This window comes from Fukomys damarensis, unplaced genomic scaffold (genome assembly GCF_012274545.1).
Source record: "Fukomys damarensis isolate Sample0158 unplaced genomic scaffold, DMR_v1.0_HiC HiC_scaffold_30, whole genome shotgun sequence".
NCBI classification, from domain to species: domain Eukaryota; kingdom Metazoa; phylum Chordata; class Mammalia; order Rodentia; family Bathyergidae; genus Fukomys; species Fukomys damarensis.
In genome coordinates, this window is record NW_022900942.1 from 1,791,923 (window position 1) to 1,800,287 (window position 8,365).

Sequence of the window (8,365 nt, forward strand, 5' to 3'; positions counted from 1 at the left end):
GAAGGGATGAGGGAGTGGAGGGAGGGCAGGGGCAAGGGAAAAATGAGAACCAAGACCTGTCATGTAAAGGTACAAGATCCCAGTGATGAATGTAACTGTACTGTATACCTAAAATGTACCAAAAAACTCAAGGTGAGGGAAAAAAAAAGACTTAAGATTAAATATGTATATGACCTATCTCCCTATTATCAGTGTATTCATCATGTATCATAATAAGCACAAATAAAAAGTACATGTAAGAAGCCCTTGAAAACTTGGAATCTGTAGGGTAAGATACTAACATAAGTATGCATGGGAAGGCTGGTAAGATTGAAGACCAATGTCCAAAGCAATGGGAAAAACTGGAGCTCTTCCAAAATGGGAACATTTCCTTTTTTATCTTTTTTTTTCTGTGCAGGCTACAAACTGATTTGATGGTGTCACACACACCAGGACTAGTTCAATCAGCTAAAGTCACATCCAGGTCAAGCTGACATATTGCAATTAATGGTCACAATATGGAATCAACCCAAGTGTTTGACAGCAAATGACCAAATGACAAATATTGATACATCTACACAATGTAATACAAATTTGCCTTTAAAAAGAAGGAAATCCTGGGGTTTTCTATTATGTGAATAAATTGGAGGCCACTATGTGTTTTTTTAACAGTCTATGTATGTAATCAAGAGAAAGAAAATGTGTTTCTGCACAAATATTTGCAAACTACTAAATGATTGAGAGGCATCATAGGACACTATGTTAAAGAAAAATAATCAGCTACAGATACAAGTAGTGCATTAAATTACTTAAATGTGGATATTTAAAAAGTTCAATTCAAAACAAAGTGGTGACTACTAGACAAGGTGGATAGGAAAATTAGGCGGATATTGGTGAAAATATATATATTTTATTTAGAAAGAGGAACAGCTAGGTTATATGTCTGTATCTCTTAATGAATATTGTTTACTTGAAAGCAACAAAGTGCCATCATAAAGAATTGGGTACATATGTTAAAGATATACATTTATAAAGGGCAAATATAGCTAACATTTATACTGGTCAGAAAGAAAAATACACACTACATAATGTTAACACATAAGAGGTATTAAAAGCCATTTGTCCCTAGGAGATACACTAATTGTCATAAAGCACAGAAGATGTTTAATTAGTCCTAGGAAATGTAAATCAAAAGTATAGTCATAACCACTAGCACACAACCCCATGAAACAATAAATTACATCATTGCAAGAAATTTGACATATCTAGAGACCATCTTGCTAAGTGAAATGAACCAGAATAAGAAAACCAAATATCACATGATTACCTACCTAATACATGGTTTCTAAAAATAAAAAAAATGACAATAAAGTGAAATAGAGAAAATGGGACAATAACAAGAATGTAAAAGTTAGAAGACTTTATATACACAAAATATTTAACATACACTAAACAGAGTAACTAATATGCATTGAAAACACCTCCTAAATGTTCAGAAAAGGCAGAAGACAGGACAAAGGGGAAATGGTCAAAGTGTGAATCTGCCACAAGCTAACATAAATAAACAGTAGTAAATGAAGCACAATGATATAACATTCTACATAAAAGAAAACACTATAATAGCTTTTCTAATTTGGTGGAAAAAGGAAAATTTTTAAAACAAAATTAGAAGAGAATAACAATAGTTAAGAAACCATATATTATCATCTTGAAAGTAGTGGACAGGACATATATAGACAAATATTCTCTTACAAAGAAGAAACAAACAAATACTGTCACAAAACTTTGTTTCCAATAAGCTAAGAGAAACTAGAGAATGAACTGAATCAGCATATACATTAAAATATTTTGGCAAAAGCGAAATAGGTAATTTAGGGAATTATTTGTACTTACCCCTACCCCTATTTCCTATTTATCCTATTCTCTCTCTCTTTCTCCATAAATATTTTGTGTCTCATTTAAAAGGAAACCATGTGGTATTTGAACTTGTGTGTCTGATTATTTCAATTTACTTTGTGTTCTTAGTTATATCAATTTCCCTATGAGTGACTCAAGGTTATCTTTCTCTTCGGCAGAGTAGTATGTAGTATTACATTGTGTATATATACCACATTTCTTTTATCAATCCATTTGTTGTTCATGAACATATATTGTCTTTCCAAGATCTAACTATCATAAATTATACTGCTTTAAACATGGTACACATGCATCCTGTCATATGACTATTTTAACACTTGTGGACAGATACCTAGAAGAGGGATAACTGCATCAAATGGAATTTGTAATTCTAGTTTTTCAAGTATCTCTAGTGGCTCATTAAAATGGAAAACTAAGATTATTACCCTGAATATTATAATCTGATATAATTGCTAAATATAAATAATGACACTCTCTGAGAAAATAATAGGTGATTTTTAGAAAACTCAAGCATGCTATTGCAATATGATCCAGAATTCCCACTCCCAGACAGATTTTTAAAATGGAAAACACCAGCTCAAATAAAGAAATGTGCATTTAAATCCATAGTGGCACTATTTAGAATGGCTGAAATATGGGAAATATCTGAATTCCTATCGATTTATGAAAAAACATACAGTGTGTGTACAGATGTAGTAGAATATTATTGTCATAAAAGAAAATAAAGAGTCAAAAATAAGGAATGAGGCAAAGTAGGTGAAAATGGAAAAGGGAAGAAAAAAAGAAGAAAATTGGAAAAATAATGAAAAACTGAAGGAATAGAAGATAGCAGAGATGGGTTTGCATGAATAAGGTAAAGAAAATAGATGATATTAGTGTTGCTCTAGAAATATCACGATGCATAAAATGAACAAACTCCCTTCAAAGAATAGCTTTCATATAGAAAATCCAATCACTGTTTTTACATGTAATATACCAATGATCAAAAGGTGCCCTCCGTATCAGTTCAGTTAGCAGGGTAATAATCCATTTTAATGTCTGTCTCCTCATTTGAGGACTGGGGCTAGTTAGAGAAAATATTTCAAAGAGAGGTTTTCAGGATTAAATGAAACTCTACACCTAAAATCAATAAACACAAACCTCTTATGGTAAGCAATTTGACTTGATTATTGAGTTATTTCAATTACATTTATGCTAAGTTACACAAGAAAAATCTCAAATTAAGGAGAAGAACATTAATATTAAGAGCATAATTTTACAAATTAATTGAATGTACTGCTGCCTACCTTGGAAGTGCAAGGTCACAAATTCAATCTCTAGTACAAAAACAAACAAACAAACAAAAAACTGCATGTAGTCATTGAGAACAATGTGATGTTTTGGTAAACATACACATTTGGCAAAGATCAAATTAGGCTAACACACACATCACAGAAATATTTAACATTTCATTTTAGTATTTTAGTGAGAATGTTTAAAATTATTGAGGAGACAGCATTCAAAAACATCATATCAACACTGAATATGTTACATAATATAAACATGTAATTAGACTCAAATACCTGTAAGTAAACAGATCAAAGATAAAACATTATGAGACATATAAAAGGAAGAATTTTTAAAAATGAATGAGAGAACTTCTGAGGAAAAACAAATGCAAAATCATATACACAAATATCATTCCAAGTATTCAAAAAATAGAAAAATGACACATTGACTTTAGGAAAGATGAAGAACCGGGTTATTAAAATTCCAAATATTTGTCTTAGAGACATAGAACATATCCTCGAATTTTAAAGCTATTGGTCCATTAAGGACAAGAGGCTCCTCTGATGAGAAGTCTTCTCAGGGCTCCCTTCACATCCTTGTTCCGCAGGCTGTAGATGAAGGGGTTCAGCATGGGGGTCACCACAGTGTACATCACAGAAGTGATCATGCTTGCTTGAGAAGAATGTGTGAACGTGAAACTAAGGTATTCCACAAAGCTTGTCCCATAGTACAAGGAGACCATGCACAGGTGAGACCCACAGGTAGAAAATGCCTTTGACTTGCTTGTAGAAGAGGGCATCTTCATTAAAGAGGACACAATCTGAGAGTAAGACAAGAGGATCCCAGTGACAGGAAACACACCCAGTAGGGCAGTTGATATGTACAAGACAATTTTATTGATTTGGGTATCTGAGCTGGCCACTTGCAGGAGTGGAGGCAGATTGCAGAAGAAATGTGGGATTTCTGTTCCTCTGGTGAATGTCAGATGCGTAATTAGTAGAAGGTGGATCAGGGCATCCCAGAAGATTGTGATCCAAGACATCATCACCAGGAGACTACAGAGGTGGGGCCTCATGATGACCATGTATTTCAGGGGATGACAGATGGCCACAAAGCGGTCATAGGCCATGATGCTCAGTAGGAAATTATCCATTAGAGCAAAGATTATAAAAAAGTACACCTGGGTCAGGCATTCCCTGTAGGAGATGTTTTTATGCTGTGTGTGGATGTTTACCAGCATCTTTGGGACAATGGTGGAAGTGAAACAGATGTCCACAAATGACAGATTGGACAGGAAGAAGTACATGGGTGTGTGGAGGTGGGAGTCACTGGTAGTGGCCAGGATGATGAGCAGGTTCCCAATTACTGCGATGAGGTACATGGACAGGAAGAGGGCAAAGAGGGCAGGTTGCAGTTCAGGATAATCTGAAAGTCCCTGGAGGAGGAATTCTGCCATACACGAGTTGTTTTCTTTTTCCATGTCACTGGTGTAATTGGTAGAGTAGAAAACAAAAGCACTGTTCAAAGAATAGTGAACTGGTGCCTTAGGTAGTTATCAATGTTTTACATCACCCACGGATGGACACCCTTCACCCTCTCTTGAGTTCTGCCAGTGACTGCTGCATGGCTAAGTGGTTACCATTTTCAAGTTTAACTTTTTATTTTTATTCATGTTTTCTTTACTTTAATTTTCTGTAGTCTGGGGGATTGAATCCAGGAAATTTTGTTTGCTAAGCAAGTGCTCTACTGCTGAACTATTTCTCCAGCTTTCATTATTTTTAGTTTTCAGTTTTCAAATAGTTTCTGGTTCATTTGCCCAAGGTGGCCTTGTTATTAATGTCTCCCTGGCTTAGTCTTCCCACATAGTTAAGACTATAGGCATGTGCTTCTTGATATATTTTATTTTCTTTAACTCTGGGGAAACGTCTCTGTTTTGTCACAGATTCACTAGATTTTATTTTACTATTTAATTGGTAGAAATAACTAATTTATTCTCTGCTATGATTCATCAAAGAAATAAGCATAGCTCAGATATTTTTTGATTTCTTTACATTTTTTCATATGCATGAATTTACAAATAAGCTTTTTTTCCCCCTGAAATGGCACTTCCCAGTGATGTGACTGTTATTTTTCAGGACCTTTTTTATCTCCCTAAAAATATGGTTCTTCTTACTACCTCATTTTGACATTTCAGACGAGATCGGGTGTGTTCAGGATGGTATGGCCATAGACTCATTTTGACATTTCAAAATGCTTCTGTACACAGTAGTATCTTAATAAATGCTTATTGCATTGGTGTAATTATTATTGAAATTCTCCTGTATAATAATTACTTTGAATGTATAACTTTCCCAAAGTGTAGTATTGGGTTGTTTTTTAAAAACTGTATTGCTGTTAAAATTTATTTTTAATTAATACGTGTTTGACAGACATATTGATCACATTCATCACAGGGAATTGTACCTGTATATAATATATCTTAATTCCCCTCCCCACTTTTCTTTACCTTGAGGATATACTTTTAAGTGGAATAAATTAGACCCATATGTTTCAACATTGCATTGTTTCTCTTGTTTGAGAAACCAAAAGCATAAATAAGGACAAACATAGTTGATTCATACTGAGATATAGGAAAAAATGTTCAAATAGGAAGGGGAACAAGGGAGGGGAGAGGGAAAGTAAAGTAAAGAAAGATTAAAACTGTTATTAAGTCAGACTTCTGTGAATATAAATTGGTTCATCCAGTTATCATTTGTGTGACATGGAGAAAGCTATCCAATTCCTTAAAATGAAATTACATTATGAGTAGTAGTCATTAAAAGGTTAAAGTGTAAAATTAAATAATATTACTCATAACATTTTTATAGTTGGGTTCCTATAGCATCTAGTAGGCACTTCAAAATGTGAATTGCTAATCTTCACACAAAAGTAGTCCTATCTTGCATGGCGATTGTTTATCAATGCCATTTTAAACTGGGTAGACTTAAAAAATGCAATTCTAATTTTCAGTCTAATATATTTTTATTTTTATTTTATTATCACTTATTTTAAACACATGATTGTATTCATCATGGACAAAACACATTTTAATTCTTATAAGCATAGAGACAGGTTGCCTCTTTTGCACATCATGTAGCATTTCTGGTTTAGGAAGTTCATTAAGGTATCATACTCCAGGGACTGTCTTTGCAGTGAATTCTTCCAAAAAGAGCAAAACATATGTGGACTACACAGATATAATGGAAAAATACACAAAAATTAAAGTCAAATATAGGACATGTGCGGGAGTATGTTCTTATGTGTGCACGCTTTTGAGTGGGGATATATTTTGTTTAAATTGGAAGAGCTCTTTGGTAAAATATATATCTGATGAATTGAGAACATTCTAGGTATAAATATGAAAGTGTAAAAATATTACAAGACAAATGTAAGCACTGAAAGTAAATATTTACAATCACCATGATCGAACATGGTCAACATTGTTACTGCATACAGCATGGGAGTTATTAGAGAGAAAAAGACCAAAGACAAAATGGTAAGTATATTATGAGCAGTCTTTAAGCATTTCACATTCTTGACTATAGATGAAAAAAAGTAACAAAATTAAATAAAATGGTTTCATGTGTGTCTAACACCTGGATTGTGGATTAATCATAAAATGCTTGCCTGGAAATTCCTTGCTTCCATTCTTTGTACCACAAACATAAAAGAAAAAAAATATATGGAACCACCAATGCCAATTATAGAAATGGAAGCAGTTTAACATAAGATTGCTTTAAAACTAATCTATCATATAAATCAATGATGATAAATTACAACTATATTACTAAAGTCTGAAAAATGTTAATAGGTGTGTCAGTCATTAATGATTATAGTACAGCCACTCTGTAAATGAGGAAAACAAAAGGATTGTTTATAATCCAATGAAGACTAGATTTTTTTCAAATCATTTAACAGGAGAGTATTTGTGGGGAATTCATAAATATAGCAAATAAATTTCCAGAAACTTTACTTATTGATATTTTCCTAAGTATTTAAATAGTTTGTTAAAATGAAAAAGAATAGATTAGACAAACTATTAAACATTACAATGACAATGTTACAGATACTGTGGATGCTAAGATAAAATAGTAACTGCAAAATATAGAATTTACAAGAGCTTGCATTATATAAAATCCTCAAGCAAACTTCAGAAATATAATAAGAATATCCAATCAAATATATAAATATTTAGACAATACCTCATACATAATTGACCTTCAAGAATTTAAGCAATAAGTAATTGAATACAAAATATCTAACTGCAGTACAATTTATAGGAAAAAATGGAAGAGATAAAGACTTTTCAGTGGTTGAATATTATTGGAAACAGGTTAGAGATTTTAGAGAATAAAAGAAATAAAAGAATTGCTAAATAAGAAATATCTCAATGAACATGAGTTTTTTTCCAATTATTGTAGAGGACCCCTACCTTCAGAGACTACAGTAATGTGGGGCTTTCCATTCTCATTCTAGAGTGAAAACCTTCAAACTATGCTGCTTCCTCTTTTGTGCACCTTCCCTCCCTCCAACACAGCAAGTCTCTCACATGGCTGCCACAGAAGCTCTCTCTTCTCACAATCCGTCCTGGGAAGCCCACTTGCATTCATTTGGAGGCTGAGTCACAGAATTATAAGTGATGGGCAACTGGGACATGTTTAAATTTTCCATGTGGCAAAGGTTGAATTCTCAGAGCTCCTCATTTTTTTCCTTCCACATGATTCCAGTCCCAAGGTAGAAAGAATATAAGAGGATGAAAATCTTCAGTAAACTTTGTTTCAGTGTAAATTCATGCTGTAAATGTAGATAAAGGGAGAAGAATTCATTCCCTCCAAAGAAAAACACATTCTTCTTTCCTCATTCTAAAAGTCACATTGTATCCCCTAAGGAAAGTTTAATTTCTACAAGAAAAATATCCCAAATACCATTTCCCTATGATGTGCCTCCCTTGGAATCTTTGAAGAATTTATGTATATTTTCAACTCTACAATGTTATGGAAACAAAGTAACCCTTTCTTTAAAATTTACTTTAATATTTTGTACATACATTTTCAATTTACAGTTCAAATTGTAATACATACATAGAGATAGAGATATTGTATAGTATTTTTAGGTGAAAACCTTTAACATCTATCCTCCCAGAATTCTTACAGAATAAAAT

General features: G+C 33.0%; 1 protein-coding gene across 1 annotated transcript; it reads right to left on the reverse strand.

Moving 5' to 3' along the window:
• Nucleotides 1–3,706: 3,706 nt before the first annotated feature.
• LOC104854642 (olfactory receptor 7D4) lies at nt 3,707–4,645 on the reverse strand. The gene has a single exon (XM_019205894.1). The coding sequence runs from the start codon at nt 4,643–4,645 to the stop codon at nt 3,707–3,709; it is 939 nt and encodes a 312-aa protein (XP_019061439.1).
• Nucleotides 4,646–8,365: the final 3,720 nt, after the last annotated feature.

Bases quoted from the DNA above. Each gene is read 5' to 3' on its own strand.
- LOC104854642 (XM_019205894.1), bottom strand. From the start codon at position 4,645: ATGGAAAAAGAAAACAACTCGTGTATGGCAGAATTCCTCCTCCAGGGA.